Raw genomic sequence first — 24,892 nt, 5'->3', positions numbered from 1 at the left:
AAGCTCAGATCTCAGGCCTGTTTTTTTTAAGGCTGCTCTCATGCTCACCCTGCAAAAACGGATGGCAACCAGTGAATGGCATCCCTCTGCTGGGTACAGTGTATCCAGCTCTGCCAAAGCTGGCAGATCCCGACCCACCCTTCTGCTGGCGGTGAGTCTCAGCCTGGCTAATCGACGCCATTGGTATTGCTCGGGAGGATGTGACAAAAAAGAAAACTCAAGCACAAAACAAAGCATACTTGAAAAATAAGAGATACACATAAGAAAACAGTCAAGATTTCTACCAGTAAAGAGAAATGCAGTATTTTAATGACATTAAAAATCTGAGCTGAGGGGCCAGCCCTGTGGTGTAACGGTTAAGTGCGTGCGCTCAGCTGCTCGCGGCCCGGGTTCAGATCCCGGGCGTGCACCGATGCACCGCTTGTTAGGTGATGCTGTGGCAGCGTCCCATATGAAGTGGAGGAAGATGGGCAGGGATGCTAGCCCAGGGCCAGTCTTCCTCAGCAAAAAGAGGAGGATTGGCATGGATGTTAGCTCAGGGCTGATCTTCCTCACCAAAAAAAAAAAAAAAAAAATCTGAGCTGACATTTGGCTCCAGCAACAAGCAGACTGAGCCAACACAATTCACCTTGCTACAAAACACCTAGAAAAACTATCGGAAATAGAACACATTATTTTAAAAATCACATAGCTAAGCTTACAAGACAGAAAGGCAACCAAACGAAAAGTTTATCAAAAGATGCTCATATTGGCATAGTTGTTACTTCCGAGGAGGGAGGGGGGAAAGGAAAGGCTGAGGCAGGTACGTTGACCTGATGTGCAACGTTCTTTTTGTGAAAAAAAGACAAATTTTGAATCTAATATGGCAAAGCAAAATCATCTGCTCGATCTGAGCAGTGGGCACATGAGTGTCTGTTGCATTGTTCTGCACTGAGCTATATGCTTCAAATATTTTGTAAAGTCTTATTTTTAAAAAGTTGGCTCACAGTTTTTTGCTATCATTCCTCTAATTGGGGGAAGATAGGTAGCGTTAGATAGATAATTGGCACATACACCTAAACTTGCATAACTCCTGTTGTTTGTATTGTTTGTGTATAACACTGTAAAATTCTTGACTTTCGACCTCTAATTAACTCCCCTCACTGTCTTCCTCCGCCCAGTGAAACACTTCCTCACAAACCCAAGCACCAACTCCTCTGTGCAACTACCCAACACTTCCAGAACTTCCCTCCTCATCCCAAAGGCCCTCCGTGCATGCCTCTAATAAAGCATAGTCCATTATATGGTAATCATTTATTAGCTCCTTGAAGACAAGCGCAGTGATTTATTCTTTAGTTACCCAGTACATGGGGAAGAACTTACTGAATGACTGTGGAACGAATAATTGAAGGGAAAAATACAAAATACATTATAATGTTCATCTACGTAAAATAGGAGAGGCCTGTTATCATCTGGCCTTCCAGGGCCTTCCTTACTGCGAAGCAAATCAAGCTTGTCATGCTTGTCAGCACAGACCCATGCAAGGGCTGTACTGGCAGGCGACTCTGGGTGCTGGGTCCCTGTTGTCCTTGGTCGTGGCCCAATTTCAGCAGTCCTGAATCTCAAAATGGGGTCATGTAAATCTGCCATCATAGTCTAAGGCCTTCCAGGGAGAAAGCACCAAGACTGGACTGACTTGCATGTGTTCAGCCTAGCATCTTTGTACAACACTACAAGTTAATATGTTTGCTCCACAATTGTTCACAACAGCATCTAGAAGAGCCTGGAAGTACACTCCAAAGTTCCTTAAGTGTGTAATCATGGTACAGAAAGCCAATGGGAGTCCCAGTGCTCTGCTTCTCAAAAGGAAAAACCAGACACAGACATGAGCACAGTGAAAGGCCAACAACAGGACTGGGAAAGCTAATTCTTGCTTTTTAATTGAAGAAAGTCAGCATCTTCTTCACTTTATGTCTGTTTTAGGACAGAATGCAAGATCCCATATTGTAAAGTTGTTTTAATTGCCTTCCAAGGTGTTTATAACGTGACAATAGTTTCTTTTAAATACTTTTAAAGTAGAGTCAATGACTCCTTAGAATATTATCAACATATTGAAGAATCCTTCAATAAAATAAGACCATTACTTCTCACGATAGGCCTGGTATTCAGTTCTATGAACGGAATTTAAAGCCTCTGAAATTAGCAAACACACACACATGTATTTTTAAACTACTGTTTAATCAGTTTTAAAGACACACAAACTAGAAAAAAAACATTTACACGTAAGTTAAAAACATCTTTAAAACCCAGCAATAAGCCACCAGTGCAGCTCTAAGGACACAGACTAGAAATGAGTGGTTATGAGATTATCACATCACAGTGTAACTGACACAGTGGTAGTTTTAATTTACCATACAACAAGAACTAATTTATGAACCTGTTGAAAAATAACACTTCTTTAAAAAAATATTTTGGAATAATAAAAACAAAAAGCACAGAACACCACATTCTGTTCTCACCCAGGGAAGGCAAATGAGGACTATAAATACTGGCTGCTGGAGTTGGGACCCTGCTCACGTTTGGGTAACAATGTTCAACTACTCCTGGGCAGAGAGCAAGACACAACTTTCAAAGGAAGGCAGGAATGAAACCACACATTTTCACTCTGTACGTATGCAGAAGAGTTTCTCTTGTTTCACCTAAACTATTTTTACTTTCACTCCTATTGCTTTATACAGCACCCCTTCTGGTTCAGAGAGGCAGTTGCTTATGGGTGACGGAAGACAGAGAAGACGGCTTGGAACACATTTGTGTTGGATGTTTGATTCCTCTCTCCTTGTGATAAAAAGTCAAGAGCAAATGAACTTCATTGACAAATTCATATACACAAAACCAAAAATACTTAAAATCTGGAAAGAGGCATATTTTAAAAGTCTGTCAAACTCTTTAGATGTGTTTGTCCTTTAGTGGGAAAGGATTAAAAGGAATATTAACAAATCAATTTCTCAAAGAAGTTACCCCAAAATAAGAGACTGGGCAGGATACAGTCATTTATGACTCCAGTAAAAGGCAGCCAGTCACTTTTTCCACTTCAAACACATTATTAAGAAAATGGTTAGTCATTCTACTTATGTTGCTCTGTACCTTTCAGCTTTTCATTATATTTCCATTTCTTTTTATAGTAGAACAATTTGATAAAACATGACTGAGGAGATGGCTATGCATCATTGAGCAAGCTTTAGACAGTGGTTTTGCATGGATTTTTATACTATTATTTATAGAACATATAGTTTTTGTTTTTTTTGTTTTTTTTTTTGCATTATAAAAGGTGTACTAAAAGAAGATACAGTCACATGTTGCTTAACGATGGACATATATTCTGAGAAACACATCATTAGGCAATTTCGTCGTTGTGGGAACATCATAGAGTGTACTTACACAAACTTAGATGATACAGCCTCCTACACACCTAGGCTATATGGTACTAATCTTATGGGACCTCCATCGGATATGTGGTCCAGCTTTGATCGTTATGCAGCACATGACTGTAGTTATAATCAGTTTTAAATGCGCAGCATATAAATGTGTCTTTAGGCTCCATTTCAGAAAGTCTTCCCAATCAATCACCTATAGAGCTTGTCAGTTCTTTACCAGGGTTTGCATAATGTTAAAAATGTATTAAAATAAATATTATTTAAAAACATTATTAAACAGCCCATCAATTAAAATGTAATTGGCTGCATCCTCTGTACAACAAGAGCCTCAAAAAGCAGCTTAGTCATAGATTATAAGAGCATTCCTACAAAATACCAACATGGAAAATCTCATTTAAAATTTTCTTCTGTGATGAGAGTTACTATCTCTCAGGTAGTAACAGGTCTGACCACCTGGCGCTGCAGGAAAACCCGGTAGAGACCCTCTGCATTCTGATCTTCCAAACCCAACTTCAGAGTGGAATTTCTTTTTTTAAATGCAAATCTTTTCCTTCAGCATTAGGAGCATGCATTGATACAAACTCACTTTTACAAAAGAAGGGCTGTAAAGCAGAACTTTCAACATCTAAGATAAGTGTAGAAACAATCAGCCATTCATTAAATGCATACTGGGTTAGAGTAACAGCTTTATAAGCTCCTTGAGGGCAGTGAAGATTACATTTCACAGTGTTATTTAGAATTCTGCACCTATGTTAAATCTGATATATTCAATTTCAGCCAGGATGGATTATTAGTGGCTGAATAAAACTCTACAAAATACTGGTTTGTATCTAAAACTCTGGACAAATCCTTCGCTGCCACAGCAATAACAGGCACCATTCCGAAACAATTATTCTCTCAAGTAATTTTTTCTTTCACTTACAATGTAGAACTCTTAAAACCAATTAACTAATAGTTTTGAACAATTTATAATAAGGAAACAAAAAAGTATAAACGTCCAGAGTTGTTCATGAAGATACAAATTAAAATTTACACGGTATGAATTTTAAATAGGAAAGATTTTTGTCCTAAGTGTAATCTAGTCCTCGAATAAAAGTATAAATTTTGTAATTATTTTAATGGCAAAATTTTAAAGTAATTTCTTCTATAGTTTAAAATAAGTATAATTAAATTAAATATGCTTTAAATTTCTTTGAATAAAATAATATTTGAGAAGTTGTATGGTGGTAAACCTTGTCCAGTAAAGTTGCTAAGTTGTATAAAGCATTTTTTAGCATATATCTTCTTCAGTTTTACAAAGCACAAACAAAAACCAAAAAAGCAGAGAAAGCAAAAGTACAATACGTTTTCTTCAGTAGAGACAATGTCATTACGCAAGATTTATTTTAAGGGCTATCTCCAGTAGAAATGGGGTGCCGCCACGCCTTCTGATTTAATGGACTGAAAAGTTTTCCTTCCTCTGTTGCTATGAACACCTTTAGAAAAGTCAGGGCTTTGAGCCCAAGTAATAAAAGTAAATGACCATGATAACAGTCCTGGTTATGAACCTGCCCTGGTCCGTGACTCTTACAGATCTTACTGAGGCTTCCATTCATTACTGGTCATAAACTTTTAGAACTGACCCTTTGGGCTTATTAAGGAACTTTCCTCTAGAGGACATAAGGCTCATTAATGACTGAGCCAGATGAAGATCCAGGTCTCCTCCCAGGACAATTAGCGCTTCAATGTAAGTTACCTTCACTTTTTAGAACCATTCTCTTCACCACAAATTTTTCTCAAAACTGGTATCTGGAAATCCTGTATGGGAATGTCACACATGGCGGGGATCAATAACAAAAATACTTTTTAACACAAAGTATGGTGGCAGCTTAAGTGGTGGCTGGACATTTTTGAAGCCAAATAAACCTTCTCTATCATGCTAGACATTTTAAAAGCCAAATAAATTTCCCCAATTACCCTGAGTTCCAATAAAAATGCTTATTTTAAAAACCAAGACTAAGCCACTTGTAAAAGGGTGACAGCTGAGATACATCAAAGTGCTATTGTTTCAAGAAAATGAAACTGAGGGAAGAATAATTATTTTTGTTCATTTTTTCCCTGAGTAGTATAATAATTAACCAAAAATATCAATGTGATGTTGACTGATCATCTCACAAGTGGTTTCATGACAACTGGAGAGTGGAGAAATAGTATAAATACGGACTGAATCCTATACTATTGATTAAGAAAGAAGAAGCAATCCCTTTATACTTAACAGTAGTAGAGATATACTAGTTTTCTACTATAAGTAGAAGTAAAGTATTAATCCTTACAACACTCCAAGTAGATATACTCATTCTATAAAGCACAAAAAGTTTCTTCTTGAGAAAGTCAAGCTGAGAATTAGAATTATTTCTTTAGTTTTTCTTCCAGATTGCATACCTGTGATTACACTTCCTCCAAAATTAGAGAAAAGCTATCCAAAAAATATTTCATACAAAAAAATAGTTATCCAGGGGATGAAAATGAGTCAAACTGTCTATATAATGTATTATCTTCAAAGTAACTGGAGAATTCACCAATCATATTGCTTTCTGGATGGTAGGGCTATGATTATACTCACCAAACAAGAAATAGGTAACAGTGATTTTAGGTTTACAGGCTGAGAAATAAAATACAGTCCAATAATAGAAATAAATGGTGATTATTTGTAAATAGCTACATAGACTGAACAAAAACAAAGTCTTTATTAAGCTTTCTTGTTTTCACTTACAACATGCCTAGATTTGTCTTTTAAACTCTAAATTTGTTTACTTTTCCTTAATAGTGATCAGATTCTCTGCAGCATTAATTAAACTGAGGAGACATTTTGGGGGGCTGATACTTTCCATGATTATTCTTTTCTATCCTCTCACATTACACAGCTAGCTTAATTTCCACACATGAGAAAACACAGAAAAGTTATTTAGCTCTCTATCCTTTCCTGGGAGGTAACAGGGCAAGGCTAACTTCATCAGGTGGAAAAAATTTACCTTCAGAAAAATAAAAACATTTCATATAAACAAAGACTAGGATATTTCTAAAGTTCTAAAAAGATACATTGACATTTTTGCTGAAGACCTCAAAAGCTCCAAGTCCATGTGCTTTTCTCATCTTCTTTAAATGAAATACCACATAGCTTGAACCAGACAGTTGTTCTGTCCTTAAATTCATTTGCAAATTTATTAATGACAAAAATAAAAAAAAAGAGACTCATCATAGACAGACAATTTGCATTTCATTAAAAAATTTAAGGCAAAAAGAAAATAAATTTCATAAAGGATTGGTCAAATAAAGGTGAAGTCAGAAGGCCCTGCCCACCGGTCGCTCTCCCAGCCCATGATCTATAACTGTGCCCGAGGCCCTGACGCCAGGCTGGCCTCACATCCCACATCCCACTCTTCTGCTTTCCGCTATTGTAGCCATCACAAGACTCTGCAGGATCAAAGGAGATACCTAATAATTCAAGGTGAGATTAATTATGGTGAAAATGGCCTGTAAGATAGAATTTTCTACTTGACAGAATCTAAAATTCATTAACGAGAATTCACAGCAAAATTTTAATGTGAGAAGTTAAGAGTTTGAAAACTAATTTATATTCTTTGAAAATGTGGTTCAGACCCAATGACTTTAAGTTTTCATTTCCCTAAAACTTTCCCAAATATGAATTAAACTGTCAAGGATAAGAAAGTGATTAGCCAGTTAGCAACCTTACTCAGTGATTTCTCTTTCAAAACCTTCAAGCAATCTACCACTATTATTTTCATAATCTCTTTATAATTCCATATAATTTATGCTTGATAAATTTCACTTAAAAGTCCAACATATTAAAAAGTTATTAAACTTTTATGTCTCACATAATCACAAAGAACTCAGATAAATAAGGGTGGAAAGCGCTTCTGCTGAGCACCTGGTCCCTGCACTGTGCACCTGTGCCCCGTGACAGCTGCCACTGGCTCTAGCTCCAGGCCACACAGTGCTTTCTACATTCATGCCTTCCTTCCTGTCTTTGTCATCTTCTCTCTCTCTTTTTAAGAAAATAAGCTTAAAATATCCAACTGCCAACCTTTAATTATGTTTAAGAAATTCTTCCTTGAAGGGTTCTCTGACTGACACAAGGTAATTAACCTCTCCAAGAAAATAAGCTACCTATAATTTGGCATCCATTACTGTTTACAGTTTCACTACGTACTGTAGTCATTTGACATACTTTAAGAAAACCCTTCCAATACTGAGATGTTTATTGCATTTTTAAACTATCCACAATCTTAAATATCCTGTTTCAAATTCCTCCAGAATTCCTTTATAGCACACAATATCAAATATTGAAATAGTGTTCTCACAATATTATACTTGAAAATACCATTTAGGAACAATATTTTAGGAAATAGAGGGTTTAAGGCAAGACACTCATTTGGAAAAATTAATTTCTCTCAATCACCCAGACTGACAATTATTTTTCCACCTCTTCAGCGCCTTGGGATATGCAACATACATTCAGCAACAGGGCACACATATGATCCTATGGACATATGCTGAGGTCCTGAGTGCCCACTGAAATAATGGAAATATTTTATATAAGGCGTGGCCCACAGGGACATGGCATGGAAGGGGTTCTTTCACTCCATTTCCCCTCTGTATACAGGAAATTCCCTATCTACAACTGTCCGTTTCCCCAAATAAATCTCTTTTCAAACAAACACAAACCCCTTGAAAAGGTGCTAAGATTGGTTTCTGTTAACATACAAAAAATAGCCATCAAAGTGTTTCCGCATTGTTGTTTTCATGATGAATGTCTGGAGGCTATTTCTTGATTCTGATTGCAAACATTGTTTGTTGTGGAAAAACTATTCTGTCCCAAAGAATTTTCTCCTTCATCAAACTTTTTGGATCGTGACAGCCAAACATCTTCATGCGTATTCTTTCTTCTTTGAGTTTTTTTCACTGGCAACAACAATAATACTAAGATACCAACAATGTGAAGGCAGTAATACCAGGAGCTAAAAGAAAAAGGAAAAAATTTACTTTATTAAATTTTTGATAACCATTCTTAATAACTGCACACTTGTCAAAATGTCACATGCCCCCTTGGGATGAGCACATTACTACATGATTCTCCTATTCCTCCTCCCTCATGAGACGGAACTCTACAGCGCATGTCAGTGGGTATTTATAAAGCGCCGTATAACCCGGCCTGCTTCTGAGCATGATACTACAGATCATATTACATTCCTCTGGAAGGGTCATAAGGCCATGGCTAAACAGAACAAAAAGGTACTTATTAGTAGCTGCAACGATCTGAAAATAATCTCTCAAATCCACAGAATCAAATATTGAGCAAACAAAGAGAACACAGTGATAGTAAAGACTTTCTCTACTCCGGCCTCCCCTGCTATTCACAAATATTCCAATGACATGAGTAATAGATACACAATATTGCTTCTTGATGGTTACTGTCATGAAATAAAGAAAGGTCGCATTACTAAAAATATTATTAGAAGTAACATTCCCCAAATTAAATATAAACCAAATGTGACCTAAACAGCTTCTATAGCTGTAAGTTCAAGTGACTGTGACAAAAGTTCCTGGGACAGAAAATCCAACCAACAGCTCAGTCACATTTAAAAATATGTAATAATTTTGTTAAAATGGAAATTTTAGCAGGAGTTACTTAATGTCTTCCTGTATGATTATCATCATATTCAACTCAACAATTTTTTGATCACATACCTGTGCTGTCATTCTAAATGCTAGGGTAACGAAGAATTTATGAAAGAATAAAGTTTCTGATCTCCAAGATATCACTCCTCTAATATGGGAGGAGTGGAATTTGGTGGGCAAGGGAGAGGAGATAAACAGATAAACAAAACATGAATTCAAGACAACAATTTCTATAACGTAGAGATGACAAAGTACCAATGAAACATGCAAGAGTGAAGAGGGAGCCAATAAATGAAATATAAGTAATTTATTTCTTTTGATTAAAGAAATTAAGAGAATTAATAATTCCTTCTAAAGAACAAGCTACACTTTCTTTTTTTAAAACTGCTTCATCGTGTTCTTTATTGTCCATCTTATTTCAAGTTCCCCGTTCCTTTTTGGAGTTAGCAGGCTGATAGCCTGAACTCTTGGTCTATGGACTTTACCAATAGTCACTCGATTATCAGAAGATATATTTTACTTCCGGTCCCAAAATATCCCCAGTGACTCTTAAGCCTCTGCTTTAACACATAACCTCCTACACCTTGACCCTAGAGCAGCAGTGAGCAAACTATGGCCTGCAGACCAAATCTAACCTGATGTTTCTCTTTTTTAATTGAGATGTAATTGACATATGACATTATATTAGTTTCAGGTAACATAATGACTCAGTATATGTATATACTGTGAAATAATCACCACAATAAGTTTAGTTAACATCCAAGTGTAGAAAGAACAGCTACATTTTCTAGTTAAATCTTTAAGCAACCTGAGGCAGTGGTTACCCAGCTGATATTTCTCTAAATCACACTCTCTTCTGAGGGCTGAGTGGTGTGAATTATTCCATAAAAAAACTTGAGACTGCTTGGTCTAAGATTAAAAAGCAACTGAAGATCCACTTAACTGCAAGAAATAAGGTTATGGTACTATTTTTCTATTCTACCCAATAGCAAGGAGCTTTCTTTTAAAAATAAAGTTATTCCCACTGGCATTTTTTTAAGAGTAACACTTACCTGTAAAACATGAATGATGGTTTTATAGAAAGAAGTACAAATGGCACAACTGTGTAACTTATTGCTATTTGAGTTACTATCCATGTTAAAACATCATAGAATAATTTAAGTTGGGGAGGTTCGATGAAATAATGTCTGAAGTTACTTCTCATCTGAAATAAAGAAACAAAAATATTTGCTTACATTATTTCTTAAAAATTACACTGACTACATCACCTGTTTCAAGGATGTAGAATAACTGAAACTCACACACTGCTGGTGGGAGTCTGCCACTATGGGGAAAATTGGTTCAGAAAAAACTAACACATGTATGTATGAGAAATACAGAGAGAGTGTGATGAAGCACATGGGCAAAATGTGTGGATCTGGGTCAAGGGCATATAGGAGTTCTTTCCAACTTTTCTGTAGATTTGAAGTTGCATTAAAATTAAAAGTTTCCAAAAAAAGTTAAAAAATAACACAGCCTGGAGCTCCTTAAATCATAATTGGTAAACTATAGTAATATATATAAAGTTCAATCTACTATCAATTTTTTTCAACTATTATGAAGTGAGGCATCCTTCCTTGTTCTTTAACCTCTGCATTTATGAAAGACAAATGGATGTTACACACTGAGCTCAGGTCAAACAGCACTTATTAAATAAATGGCAACTGCACACATTATTCATTCGTTAATTAAAGCTGGGAAGAGCTTCTCAAAAACAGGTGTTTTCTAACAATCACTATTTTAATACTTTTTTTAGCTTCCAAGAAAGTCAAAACATTTCAGTTTTGAAACATGCAAACTTAACCAAATATTATTTTCTTTTTTCTATTGTGTTCCCCACTTTTCTTGTTTAATATGTTTATAGGTAAAACATTGCCCTGCCATGAGGATGCCACACAAATTTTTCAGAGATGATGAGGTGTATGGTTAACGGCTCTTCCTTACAGAGACCGTCACTCGGTGACCAGAACTGAATCCCAGCTCCTACCACTTCTTGCCTAGCTCACCGCAGGAGCTACCCACTCTCTATTCCATTCTGTCCACCAACGGCAAATCAGTTTCCCTGAGGCATGGTTTTCAGCATTCCATCACCATACTCCAATGAATGAGGCTGAGTCTCTTCCCCAGTCTGGTGTTCACGTTCTTCTATTATTGCTCCACTTCCCTCCACCCCATCACTTGCCTTTCCAGAATTACTATTTATGCATACATGAAGTCTCTGCTTCAACTAAATTTACTTGTTATTTCCAAATACACCAGGCACTTTCAAACCTGATTTTGCTAATGTCATTTCCACACCTAGAATATCATTTTGTCCCCCCATTACACTTTACTCATTATTGAAATAACTTTCGTCTTTCAAAGCCCAAATCCAACCACAGTTTCCTAATGAGGCTACCGCCAGTCAACCCAACCAAAAGGGATTTCTTTCATCTCTCAACACCTATGGTACTTACTATCTATAAAACCCATGGACCCTATCATATATGCCTTGTGGTGTACGTATACACATACACATACATACACCTTACGCCGCTAATTAGACTAAACTACCAGAAGGGATAGCCCTTAGTTAATACTTCTTGATATTTCCCTCATACGCCCCCAAGGTACCTTAAGACTGAATACAGTAAATATCTGCCAGTTTGTTAAATGAAGCCCTCTCACCTGTGCCATAATAAGCTTGCTCAAACACCATTGCTGTCATGTCACTTTCCTCTGATTGACTTTCGAGGACTTAACACTAAATTGTCCTTCTTCTTTGACCACTCATGTCACCAACCTACTTTCGCAACTGTTTCCCAAAATATTACTCCAGGTCCCAACCCAGCAGATACTCTAAAGAATCGCACCCTGCTTCCAATGTGGTGTCTACCCATCCCCTTTATCTAGGCCTATCCATAGTTCACTCTTCATCTAAGAGGACTCAAAGGTTACAGCCTTCAGCAAACATTTCTAAAATAAACCTACCCGCCTGATCATCTTTATTTAACTTAGTTTTTAGCTCTCCTTCAGAAAATTCTGTAAAGACAATGAACACTTTGTGGGTGCCTCCTGTGTATCAGGTCTTCTCCATAGATGAACCAAGTATGGAGACCCCAGGAGCACTCAACAAACACGCCAGGCACACACCTCACTTCCAGCCAGAGTGGAGCGCTGACAATGGCCAAGGAAATAAGGCCAAACTCGTAAAAGGTTTACCCGCCTTTTCTATCAGTTCAAGTGGACTACAACTGAGGTATAAAACGAAATTCGTGATACTCACAGCTCGCGCTGCTAAAGTCATCAGCACTCCTGTTAGGAATGTCAGATAATATCCTGGGTATACCCCATGCCAAATGGCAGAGAGAATGAATGTCTGGATAGTTGGACTCCAGGAGACTCGTTCATAACACACCCTAGAAACCACGAAAAACACAGAGAGCCAAGAGGAATGAGGGATTAGAGTTTATAAAGCCCACAATGGTCATTCTTTTATTACCTGACAGGATTTAGGATAACCAGGAAAACCACCACAACTTATCTTAGGGAATAAGTTTATCTGTGACTTTAGGGAGGTTATAGCTATTAAGTATCAAATTTAGGAAAGCAAATTTAATTTCTATCTTCTTACTGGTATATGTAATAGCTAAAATGATCATTTCTAGTGTTTGGGAATCTATACTATTTACAAAAATAAACTTTAAGTTATTTTTATTTTATATTATTTTACCATTTTTTTTAACAACATTAAGAACTTTTAACTGATCTAACAACACTATTCTTTCTGGCAAGTAGGCTGGGCTTAGTCTAAAGTCTTCCTGTAACAGGGTAGAGAACTCAGATATAAGTAAGATTTTCCTAAGGTATCAAATTTAAAATATAACAACAACAAAAATAACACAACAGATTAGCTCAGAAAATCTGCAGCCATTGGGGAGACTGTAAGGCACCAGGAAGCGACAATAATATATTCTGGATATCTCAAGGGATAAAGATATTCAACTTGTCATAAAATAAAGGACACTAGAAAAGAAGGCTGCTTTACACAGAAGGTGCTTAGAGCCCTACCATTACAGGGGCAAATTTTTTTTTTTTTAAAGATTTTATTTATTTATTTTTTTCCCCCCAAAGCCCCAGTAGATAGCTGTATGTCATAGCTGCACATCCTTCTAGTTGCTGTATGTGGGACGCGGCCTCAGCATGGCCGGAGAAGCGGTGCGTCGGTGCACGCCCGGATCCGAACCCGGGCCACCAGCAGCGGAGCGCGCGCACTTAACCGCTAAGCCACGGGGCCGGCCCTACAGGGGCAATATTTTATGAAATAAACTCAAGATAGGGCAGTGTGTCTCACTGGGAACAATGAGACAGAATTCCTGGGATTTTCCGTGCAATTTCCTAACTTCGTCTTTTGTCAGTGTTCCTCTGCCTGGGCTGCTTTACCTTCCTCATGTCCATCTGACAAACTCCTAACCATAAACCTCAGTGCAAGCACCTCTCTTCCCTCTGAGCCCTCACCGCTCCTGCTCGCTCTCTCTCATCAGCCTCCCTACAGGGGACAGCACATGTAGATTACACTGCTGTGACTGTGAACGGTGTGACTGCAGAGGCTGGGGCGTTTTGTCTTATTCATCTTTGTATGCTGCACCTAACATACATAGATCTGTTGAACTGAAATATTCTAAAACTGGAACTCTTCTGGAAAATCTAGGGCATATGTACACAGGTTGTATAGCTACTCTGTTTAACCAAATCTCCAAAGAATGAGAGTAGGAGGACACTGCCGTTCTCAGACCTTGGTAGAGGCCTTTAAAGATGGGCTGAGAGGTCAGTGACAGCCATGCTCATGACAAGCCAAAACAGTTCTCCGATTTGATAGTACCTTGCTTTGGAGGATGTTAACAGTGTTTCCTGGTTAACACCAAGGTCACAATGTCCCTCAACACACTGTTAATTTAATCAAAAATCTGAACTCAGTGAAGCTCAGCCTTAAGTACTAGATGCCAAAGTACAGCTAAGATTGCTCTTGAAGAGACATACCTTTTGAGCCAAAGAGCTGTCTGAATATTCCAATTATCAAGGAACATCTTGAAACTTGTTGACATCTGAAAAACAAAGGAACCTTTTTCTTTGGCCAACAAAATAATGAAGCTTTAAGTAAGTAATAATTTTTTATTGTGCTAAAAATAAATTACTTGACAATGATGGTAGTGTACTGATTTCTTACCTTTTTTTCTAATACAGCAACATCATTCATAAAAGGAGTTTGTTTATTGTAGGGAACATCTACAAGGTAAATGGATTATCACCATTTTCTCCTATACATTAATATCTACAGAGGTTGTCATGGAGTTATCCAAAAGAAGTTCCTGAGAGAGTATAAAGACGGCCTTTCAAGGACCCTTTCACTGGGGACTGGACGCCCCATCAAGCTGCAGTCTCCCAGTTCCCTCACCTCCATGCCTCTTCAGCTGGCCTTTCCTAGCAACTTGGGATCTCCGCCCCACCTGGAACTGCTACCCTGAAAGAGTGGATCTGTACACTGTCTTCCTACCTTTCGAGCCTCCTCACTCAAGCTTCTCCCACTAACGCTACCCTCCAACCTCAGAGGGAACCTCTGAACTCCTGGCCTCTATTCTTCCCTATGTAACTATCTCCTCCTCAGGTCTTCTCCTCCTCCTCACCATTTTCAATTCTGTGGTCCATTATTTACTACTCTTGTCAAAATCCAAGGATGAAAACTGGTTCTTATGGGGCAAAAGAAATCTTACTCTTTTTATGTATAAAGCACATATATATGTACAGTACAGAAAGAGATACACGGTATATTGTCTACTGAGGTGTTAAAATTTCTTGGGGGGGGGGCGGATTAGGAAAAAAAAAGTCTCAAAAGGCTCCATAGGGTAGTAATAATGAACAAAAGTTTAGTAACACTGCCACATAGTCATCATCCAATGTCCACAATTATCGAATTCTCCCTCCCTTTCTCCATTTTTATGACTGACGTCCTTAAGAATATTTCAAAGCAAATACCAGACATCTTATTTCACCTGTAAATAGTTCAGAATTTATGTCCAATAAATAAGGACTCTTAAAAACCATGATCAGACCTAACAAAATTAACATTAATTTCTTAACATCATTTAATATGCATTTTGTATTCAAATATCCCTGATTGTTTAGAAACATGTTTTTCCAGTTGGCCTGTTCAACTGGGATCCATACAAGGTTCATACAGGGCATTTGGCTGAAGTCTCTTTTAATCTGTAATAGCCCCTCTCTGCCCCCACTTCTCCCATACCATTTATTTGTTGGGAAAAATTGGGTCATTTGTCCTAAAGAATTTCCCACTGCTGGATCTGGTGTTTAACTTACTTCTCTATCTCCAGATTCCCTCTAAATTTAGAAAGATCTAGAGACCTGGTCAGGTTTAAGTATCTTGGCAAACTACCTGAGAGGTGGTGCGGTATTTCTGAGGGTATCACAACCACAGGCACTTAATGCCTGGCTGTCCCATGTCGGTGATGCTGAGGTGCAGTAGTGGGTCCTGCCTGATGCATCCATTATCAAGTTCCCTGTTAACCTTTCACCCAAAGTTTTGGTAATTTCTCCTATTTGGAATAATCCTTTTTGGAGGCTTGCAAAGCAAGGTCTGCTCTTGGTTCTCCTCTTCTCACTCTGGCTACTCCTTCTGCACTGCCTCCCTTTGCCCAATCTGAACGTATGAGTACTCCTTCAGGGGCTCTCCTCTCTTTTCATTCTCTCAGGCTCTCTCACGGCTACTCTTGTGGTTTCTCCCAAAACTTGAAATGCTACATGCTGATAGTTCCCAAATTATGGTCTCAAGCTCAGATGCTTCAGCTAGTGTCCGATCATTCACTGGCCTGCTGGACAACACAGTGAAGTCGGAAATGTGAACACATTATCTTTCCCTTCAAACCTGGGCCTCTTCTTTGTTCCTTATCTCAGGGAAAGGAATCCACAAGCCCAGTCATTTAAACCAGACAGCTGAGCGTGAATCATAACTCATTCTCTCTTGCTGATTCCCACGTATCACCAAGTTCTGCTGAGTCTCTTAAACAGCTCTTCAATGTGTTTGTCTTTCCAGCCCCACTGTCACTACCCTGGTTTAGGTCACCATCATCTTGGATTAACACAATACCCTCCTAAGAGACCACTGTGGCTCATAAGGGCAACACATTCTACTTGATGTAGCCAGATTCTTCTAAAACACGTATATGATCATCTCACTTGCCTGCATATAACCCATCTACAATGCTCCCTTGCTCTTATAGGAGAATTCAAAACTCTTAATATGGCCTCTAAGACTGTGCTTGACCTGGCCTCTATTTCTTCAGCCTCATCTGACACCATTCCCTACAATGTGAACCAACATGAGCCACATACCGCTTCTCACTTTCTCAGGCTGCTCCCCCTCTACCTGGAGTGCCTGGCTACCTCCTACTTATCGTTTAGGACTCAGCTTAAGACATTATTTCCTTCAGGGCCCTTTCCCTGAGCCATCTCACCTCAGCTAGATTCCTATTTATAAACATGCACATATCCCACCTCTCTAATCATAACCTATCTTTCTGTATCCCTGTAACGGCGCCCCCCCCACCCCAGATTAAAGCCCTATGAGGGCCCAGATCACAGCAATCTTATTCACTGGATTCCCAGTGCCTGAAGCACATGGTTGATGACCAATAAACATTGTTTGAATGGAAGAATGAGTATTATTAAAAATCCTTCAATACCACTCTTGGAACACCACATCATAACCTATGAAAGCAAATTATGGCACCTAAAGTATCTTATGGTAACTAACTTCTCGATGATTCACTAACCTCTATTTGCTGAATTCTCAAATTGGAAATTAAGTCCCAACGAGCTGCTCCATTTTTGTCATATCCTCTGAAACCAAAGCCTGCAGCATTATTAATAGCATCAGCTGTAGTAAACAAAATGAAAAAAACAGTATTAAGAACCTAGGTAACAATCTATCATGTTCTCCCAGACAGTGTATCTTATACTCTATGATTTTTTATCCTTAAACAGTAAAAGTAGATTTATTCTCATTTTTATCTGATATTATAATAAAATGGACCTTGATCCAGTTTCTAGGATAGCCTAACAGTTTTTAGGATATATCTTGGATATGAGCTGTACATTTGTTTCTTCTACAAATATGACCCTAACTTTTCTAATGGGTCTTTAACTTCACATCCTCAAGAGGGACTCTCCTGGCTATCTGTAGGGTAAGATACACCTCAACACAGTAACAGAAAAGTCCATTCATGTGTTACTTACCCAATGTCCATGCAAAATAGTATTTGGGTCTGGCAGCCAAAAGAGAGACATACAGATAGACAACCTTTGTCGGCCATGAAGCTGTAGCTTGAAAATGCTCATCGATGTTATACTCCACAGATAATGCATTAGAGATGGTCAAGTGAAATAATAAGGAAAGTCCACAGACTAAGAGCTTCTGAATGACTGCGATCTGAAAGTATAAGACAAACCTCTTAAACTTAATCGATACTACTTGTAATTCATTTTACATATTACTGCCAGATTAATGTTCCTGAATGTAGCATTAACTCGGTAACTCTCCTGTCAAAAATCATAAACTATGTTGTGCTCAGCATTTAAAGCCCTCCACGGTCTCACAGTATGAACATTTCCAGCCTTATCTCTATTACTATCTCTGGATTATGGCTCAAATCACACTAGAAACCTCAATATGTGTTTTCAGAAAATAAATAATATTTCAGTAAATAAAAAAATATTTCAGTAAATAAAAAACATCTAAAAGCAAACACACATGTAAAGGTGTGACTACACAAAAATGTTAATATTAATAACTTTTGGTAGTGAATTTTATGTGATTAAACACATACATATATCCACACAGAGCTTATTTTTTCCATTGTGTCTTTTCTATATTTTCCAAATTCTAGGTACTTCGTGGACATTATTTTTACAACACACAACTTAAATCTTTAAATCTGAAAGTTCTTTAACGCAATTTTGTTCAAGAATGATAAAACCAAAAGAGCCACCCACTTGAGAAAACTAAAAGATTTGCATAAAAGAATGATGGAAAGAAAAGGCCATTCTTTACTATATTCTGGTAAGGTGAAATTACCCTGAAAGAATCCAACTCATGATGTTCTTGTATTTTTAGTAGGGCAGAATATTTCAATCTGATTCAATATAAAGGAGATTATACAGGATACAAAGAGAAAGAAACAAGTAGAAGAAAGGAAAGGCTGGATCCAGATAAAGGAATGTAACAAAATACTTGGATTTAGAGTGTCTTGTACAATAATCAAATGATATTCAAATTAACTGAAGTAATATGCAGATGAACATCCACTCTGAACGCTTTCTCTAACAGTGTGAAAAGAGCGGCTCAAAGGCAGGCATGAAAGCACATGCCAGATTCACTGCACTTGTGAAAATCTGTCTTCTATTCTCAGGCTGCTCTTGCTAGGAGGTGCTGAATGCTCAAGGACTCCATGCTGCAGCTGTTCTTAGTCTCATTTTCCTGGTTGTCTTTCAAAGTTTTCTCCACTCTTTCTTCACTCCTCCTCAAAATATCTAATCTATACATTTGAATAGAAAGAGATTTTAAAACAGGCAATTAGAGGAAAAATTGTAATTATAAATGAAGTGAGATGAAATGAATGGCCTCTTGCATTAACCTAAAAGTTGGGTGTATCATCTCAGCAACATAATGAGAAATACTGTGGCCCTTACACCACATATACAAGTTTCCAGATCTCAATTAAAAAAAAAAAATTAAAGTAATATGCACCTGATCTCAACTACCAGGTGGTGCAAACACCAATCAGAAGCCCCAAAAAGGCTCCGAGAATGCAGGGATCAAGTACCTTGGAAGGCGGGAGTGAGGGGCCTAAAACTGGGAAGCCAGGTGTAATCCCCTAGTTCCCAGAGCCTCCCTGCTTAGTAAGGTGACAGCCCTCCACCATTCTAGCAGGAGGCCAGAAGTTAATTCTCAGAGAAGTCTAACCAGAGAAGAGCCAGGCTTAGGGACATGGGTCCAGAGAGGGGCTGGGTTAAGCGCTGGAATGAAAATGTGGAGACTATGGAGAAAGTCTGCATTCTGAGAGGAGAAATCCTCAGCTCCCTTGCCCTGCACAGCTCCAGAGACCAGCAATCAAGTTTGTATACTCTGGGCAGAAGACTGGAGGATCCTTCACTCAAGAAATCAAACAGTCCCCAGAAAAGACCTACAGACGTCATGGCAGAGACTGACCCAGGAGCCATCCTCCGCTTCTTGCACAGCAAGGGAAGTTTTTATTTGGGCACACAGAAGTCTAGCTAAAGACCACACACGACAGCATCCGTGGCAGCTGAGTGCAGCTACATGGTCCATGGGATGTCAGCACAAGTAACATGTACAACTTCCCTGGTGAGCCGTCTCAGACCATGTGGATGAGGGCAACACCCTCAGGATGGCAAAAACAGGGGAGAGCTTGGATCCTCAACCCATGGAGCCGCCCTACTATCTATGGACCCCTTACACTTGAGCTGGCATGTGAGAGAAAAATAAACTTCCACCTTATTTAAGCCCCTGTTATTTTGGTCCTTTTTCCAGCACTGGCTACTTGACTGTTCTACTTTGGATCTTAAGTGTCTACACATCCCACTGATGCACAAAAAGCTTCCAAAGACCTTTGAGTGATTTGTAAACAACTGCTACTATTTGACTGTGTGAACTATATACATACGGAATTTAATTTAAACAGATATTAAAATAGTGAGATAACATATTAAAAATATTTTCCATTGTCAACAACCTCTGATTTATGATGTCTATAACCCAAAAGAGGAAAGTGACGTTTTATTAGAGTGAATCCCATAAAAATTCATAGTGAAGTGACAGAAGTAATATACAAATTTGTATTATTCTTTGTTGGGTTTTATTTACTACTATTCACACGTTTGTAGCACTTGATATTTTTCAAATATTTTACGAAATTATGTCCAGTATCTTGATTCCTAGGTTTTCATTCTCTTTCCAGTATTCCAGAATCAACTTCTGGAATACTGAAGCTGTCTATAATCATCTTTTCTTTCTCTTATGGCAGTGAGACCTCTAAAGGGTTAAGTAGTCAGCCTGGAGACACCAAACAGTCAATGAAAGAGATCTGAATATACCCAATTTCAAGTCTGAAATTCAACCCAGTTTGATACGCCACTTATCAATTAACACTTAACCAGTAATAGAGAGGATGAAGACAAAGCACCTTTCTGGTATAAAACACAATGAGTCACACGGCAGAAAAGAGAGAATATAAGAGCTTTTGCAAATGAGTGCACATTTCCTCATTCCCTCTTTGTTTTACAATAACTTAGAAAGGAGGGTGATCCTTTGCTCCAAGCCCCGCATTCTGAGAAAACACGCCAGCTCCCTTTTTTGTCTCGCAGATTTTTTGATTGGCTTACTTCTCATGGGACTTTTAGATTCTACCAGATCAAATCCAGCAGAAACTCAGCTGCCTACACAAAGCCTCGTAGACTTTCTTGATAAAGCAGCGTCTCAGCAGTTCCAGGCATCCCCGTAGTTCAAGGGGAGTGAAGATTATGTTCGGTTGTGAGGCAATTCAGCCCTAACTTCGGAGCCAGACTGCCTGAGTCTGAATTCTAGTTCTCCTACTGTCAACCTGGGAATCTTGGTCAAATTACTGATCCTTAGTGTCCCCATGTGTTAAATGGTGAGAACCGCCCCGCCGCCTCAGACTGCCGTGAGGGCTGAAGAGGAACGTGTGAAGTGCCTGCGACAGTGCCTGGCACATGGGAGGTGCTATCAAAGTGTCAGCCCTTATTATCTTTCTTATTGTGAGAATCAGAAAGGTTTTGTGGAAAGGTGATATCTGAAGTAGGCCTTTAAAGAAGAGTAAGATTTCAAGTGGCAATGAAGAGGAAGAGGACGGGGAAAGCGGGACAGGAAAAGAGAACGCTCTGAAATTGCTGGAACATAAGGTACAGAAAAGGAAAAAGCCTGGAAAATTAGGCTGGGTCAGTTCCACGAGAATGACTTTCCTGTAAAATACTCTCTAATGATAAAGCATTGTTCTCACTAAGGAACTCAGCACAGTTTAACCTTATTTTTACTCTTTAACCATGACTGTACTTCTACTAGGTATCACTACCAGGGGCAGTGTGAAGACTCATTTATCTTGAAAAATATTTTTAAAGAAATAGATGGGTAAACTCAAAACTTGAAAACATTAGTATCTTTAAATCAACAGGACTAATCAATACATGTTATAACGGCACCAGATGAATCTCATGATCTTACATTTGGAGATGGCTCTGTTCTTTCATACTGTATTTCTTCTCTTCCATTTTCTCCTGATTTTGTCATATGGTATGATCTGCCTTCAATGAAAGTAATGTAGTCTTTGTAAGAGCAGAGTGGGCCTGCCAGGATACCCATGAAGTTACAGTTGTAACTTAAATACTCCAGTAGGCTTGGCATGCGCCTGCAATTAAAAGACAAGCAACTTGTGAGACGTTACATAAGCTTTCAGAAAACTTAATAGGAATAATCATCCTCTACCTCACTGCTCTTACCACTTCGAAAGTAAAATAAGCTTTAATTTTCACTTGCACCTATACAATAAGAATTTAAAAGATCAGGATGTATTAATGCTCAGCAGTATTTTTGGATAGAGGAGTTTCTATACAGATCTTTATGAACAACTACGAAGGGTTTCTACTTAATTCCTCATGACAAAACCTAAGACAGATGAGATATGATATGGCATAAAGAATCATCTCTTACTAGTCAATCATTCCCCCATTTAATAAATCTATGTGTGTGCCATTTATGTGCCTGGCATGCTCCAGGGTCTAGAGATACTGCAATAAACGAAACAGAGAAAAGTCCTGCATTCTCAGAGCTCACATAACAGTTGCAGAAAACACATAAAAAATATATATATATAAAATATTTTCAGAGTTGCTATGCACTACAAAGAGAAGGGGGTATTTTATTATATTAATAAGTCAGAGAAGGCCTTTCTGGTAAGGCAACAATTGAGCAGAGACCAGAAGAAAGTGAGAGATGGAGTCGTGTGCATATCCAGGACAAGGATTCCAGGCAGAGGGAACAATGACTGCAAAATCCCTGAGATGGGGCACGTCCGGCAGCAGGGAGGACGGGGTGGCTGGAGTAGCCTGAACAGGGAAAAGAGGAAGGAGGAGAGTTAGAGAGAGCCAAGGTGGGATTATACAGGACCTGCCTTACAAGCCATGATAGGAATTTGGGATTTTATTCTGAATGTAATGAAAAACTACAATAGGGTTTCTAAACACCTATGTTTCAAAAGAATCCCTCTAGCCCCTGTATGTGGAAAGGGGAGGGTGGAAGTAGGAAGACCAGTCAGGAGGCTACTGGGCAGGAGGTGATTGCTGGGAGCAGTGGGGTAGGCAGCATCGGCATACATTCTGGCAGAACAGGGGTTTGCTGATAGACTGTTTATGGGGGGTGAGAGAGAGATGAATCAATGATGTCTTAGAACATTTTTTAATTCAATTGCTTTGGGGTCTGTTCAAATGGCACATGGTATCTAAAGTTTACCAAGCATTCTAGTTCTCGATGCAGGTAATCAGGTGAAAAATGGTTAGTAACATAGAAGACTATTTAGACTGTATACATTATCATATAAATGAATTAGGAGTATACGTTTTTATTTACTTTTTAAAACCAGCTCCATTTATCAAGTCTGCCATCTATTGACAAATATAAACTATCATAAATAAAAGAACTACACCTGGGACAGGAAGCAGCCTTCTCAAACACGTTATAATCCCTTCTTCCTCTCTAGTAAGAGAAGTTGTCTCCTTAAAAAGCACAACCACTCTCTGTGGCCAAGGAAAGTTGACAGAACCTGCTCATATATATTTTTATAAAAAACAATCAATAGAGAAAACAGTGCTTCTGGTCCATCTGACACTAGCTAGGTCACCACTTAGCCAAAATGCCTTTTAAAATTTTTCCATAATTATTATTCTACATTTAAAAGTGTTTTGAACCTTAAGTATTTTCTCTTGAGGGCTCAAGATTGATGAGAGCAAAATATTTCTGACAGATTTTCTCTCGTAGTTCTTTCCATTTGATGCTGGAACAGATCGCTTTCTCACCACCCTAAACACCAGGGCAAGCGCCCTGCAATCACAAAGTTACAAAATAACTTCTTGTGCTGCAGCCACAGAGCTCCATTTTCAACACCAATTATTTCAAGACCAAAACAACACCAGGGTATCAAGGCGTGGCTCAATCTGGCCAAGTCAAACTATGTATCACTTAGCAAGGACAGGAGATAATTCTTAACCACGAAATTTATTGAAGGAATTTCTGGCTCACCTGTCATATCAAACGACAAGTCATTTTAGGTACTGAAGTAGATAACTATAATGTTTGCTACTAAAATGAGAAATAAGTTTAATTGTAATACTTCATTTATGACATTAAATGAAAGAGTCATTCTTTCATTCCATAAATATTTATTTGATATCAACTATGCATTGTCCTAGGTCAGGGCTTCTCAATCTCAGTATTATTGACACTTCTTGGCAATAATTCTTTGTTGTAGGGGACTGTCCTGTGTACTGTAGGATGTTGAGCAGCAGCCCTGGCCTCTACCCATTAGATGTCAGTAGCACCACCCCTTTTCCACTATGACAACCAAAAATGTCTCCAGACATTGTCAAATGTCTCCTGGGGGACACAATCACCCCTGGGGCTGAACCGCTATCGAGGTGATGAGGATATAATGATAAGCAAAACAAAGTTCTGTCTTCACAGAGCTTACATTTGGGAGGTAGGGCGAGGGACAATCAAAATAAGTATATGATATAACATCAAACAGCAATACATATTCTGGAGAAAAATAAATCAGGCCAAGGGCTAGAGTGATGGCAGCGAAGGGAGGGGTGTTTCTGACAAGGAGCTCTGTGTAGTTACGGGGGGACTGAGCGAGGGAGAGTGGCAGAACTCTGGGCTCTGGTCGGGCCTTACATGCAATGGTCAGAAGTTTATTAGTTTATTCTTAATTCTCAAAGGAGCCGCTGGAGGGTTTTCATCAAGGGAGGGGAATAACATGACCCAATACACACTAAAAGGATCTCTGGCTGATGGGTGGAAAGTAGACTGCAGAGGGCAAGAGAGAAAACAGAGCCCAGTTGCGAAAGCTATTACGGTAGACCAAGTCAAAAACGAGGGTTGGGCTGGAGTGATCTGAGCAGGAATGGTAAGAAGCCATCAGATTAGAGAGAGGTTTCAAAGGAAAAGTTGACTTAACTTACCGGTGAAGTGGATTTAAAGTAAAAAGGGAGTTTGCCTAAGTTTTTCCCCTAAGCCACTAGTGACAAACGGTACTGCTATTAACTAAGTGGGTAGTAATAGCGGAAGAAAAGAGGGGCATGGGGAAAGGGAAGAGGGAGACAGATATCAGGAGTTCTATTTGAGACGCCTATTCACTACCCATGCTGAGCTGTGGAAACGACAGTTGGACATATGAGGCTGGAGCTCAGGAGAGAGGCTGGAGTGAGAATATAAATTTAGGAGGCCTCAAATATGTAGATGGTACTTAAGGCCAATGGACTGCATGTGATCACCCGGAGAAGATGAAGTCCAAGGGCTGTGGCTTGGAAGACAGGAATATTTAGTGGTAAGACAGAGGGGGAGGATGCAGCAAAGACGACCGAGAGAAACAGCCAGTGAGAGAGAAGAAAATCAAAAGAAT

The 24,892-nt window shown here is 38.7% G+C and overlaps 1 protein-coding gene across 2 annotated transcripts in view; it reads right to left on the bottom strand.

Annotated features, from left to right (window-relative positions):
* Positions 1–2,198: 2,198 nt before the first annotated feature.
* MBOAT2 (membrane bound O-acyltransferase domain containing 2) overlaps positions 2,199–24,892 on the bottom strand; it is a 126,888-nt gene continuing 104,194 nt past the window's right edge. For both annotated transcript variants that reach the window (XM_058551841.1, XM_058551842.1), the window contains exons 7-13: positions 21,442–21,625; positions 17,421–17,613; positions 16,958–17,061; positions 14,151–14,215; positions 12,397–12,529; positions 10,145–10,296; positions 2,199–8,431 (exon numbers count right to left, since the gene is read on the bottom strand). In XM_058551841.1, the coding sequence (XP_058407824.1) occupies positions 8,215–8,431; positions 10,145–10,296; positions 12,397–12,529; positions 14,151–14,215; positions 16,958–17,061; positions 17,421–17,613; positions 21,442–21,625 (1,048 nt within the window). In that variant the 3' untranslated portion in view covers positions 2,199–8,214. The remainder of the gene's footprint in view (positions 8,432–10,144; positions 10,297–12,396; positions 12,530–14,150; positions 14,216–16,957; positions 17,062–17,420; positions 17,614–21,441; positions 21,626–24,892) is intronic.

Source organism: Diceros bicornis, chromosome 12 (genome assembly GCF_020826845.1).
Source record: "Diceros bicornis minor isolate mBicDic1 chromosome 12, mDicBic1.mat.cur, whole genome shotgun sequence".
Taxonomy (NCBI): Eukaryota; Metazoa; Chordata; class Mammalia; order Perissodactyla; family Rhinocerotidae; genus Diceros; species Diceros bicornis.
The sequence above is the reverse complement of the archived record's forward strand: the minus strand, read 5'-3'. Positions and strand labels throughout refer to the sequence as shown.